This window comes from Eimeria mitis, genomic scaffold (genome assembly GCF_000499745.2).
Source record: "Eimeria mitis Houghton genomic scaffold, Emh_scaff206, whole genome shotgun sequence".
Taxonomy (NCBI): Eukaryota; Apicomplexa; class Conoidasida; order Eucoccidiorida; family Eimeriidae; genus Eimeria; species Eimeria mitis.
This window is the reverse complement of record NW_013570383.1, coordinates 18,518-18,981: the sequence shown is the minus strand read 5'-3', so window position 1 is coordinate 18,981 and position 464 is coordinate 18,518. Positions and strand designations below refer to the sequence as shown.

At 61.0% G+C, this 464-nt stretch overlaps 1 protein-coding gene across 1 annotated transcript in view; it reads right to left on the bottom strand.

Moving 5' to 3' along the window:
• The window catches only part of EMH_0003390 (uncharacterized protein), a gene marked incomplete at both ends in the record, with an annotated part of 10,779 nt that overhangs the window by 7,692 nt on the left and 2,623 nt on the right, over positions 1-464 (bottom strand). The window contains 2 exons of the mRNA XM_013496362.1: positions 3-43; positions 250-464. Coding sequence (XP_013351816.1) covers positions 3-43; positions 250-464 — 256 coding nt within the window. The remainder of the gene's footprint in view (positions 1-2; positions 44-249) is intronic.

Genomic DNA, 464 nt, shown 5'->3' with positions numbered 1-464 from the left:
GAGACGGATCGGAGAGAAAGCGACGCCGGGGCCGCTCCCATGGCTCCACGCCAGTAGAGCGAAATGGTGAAGTTGCAACAGCAACAGGAGAAGCAGCAGCAGGTGCTGCAGCAGCAGCAGCAGCAGGTGCAGCAGCAGCAGCAGCAGCAGGTGTAGCAGCAGCAGCAGCAGGTGTAGCAGCAGCAGCAGGTGCAAGGATAGGAGAAAAGCGAGAAGGAGTCAGGGAGCCAATGGGAAGGGCTGCAGCACCATGTAAGGCCGGTAGCCTTTCCAGGGCTTCAGCTGCTGCCTGCTGCTGCTGCTGCTGCTGCAGCTGCTGCTGCAGCTGCTGCTGTTGCTGCAGTTGCTGCTGCCTCGGCTGCGAATAAGCCGACTGCCAAGACGCAGATGGCCCTGGTGTAGATACACTCGAGGTGTCGAGACGCTGCAGCATTTGCTGCTGCTGCTGCTGCTGCTGCTGTTGC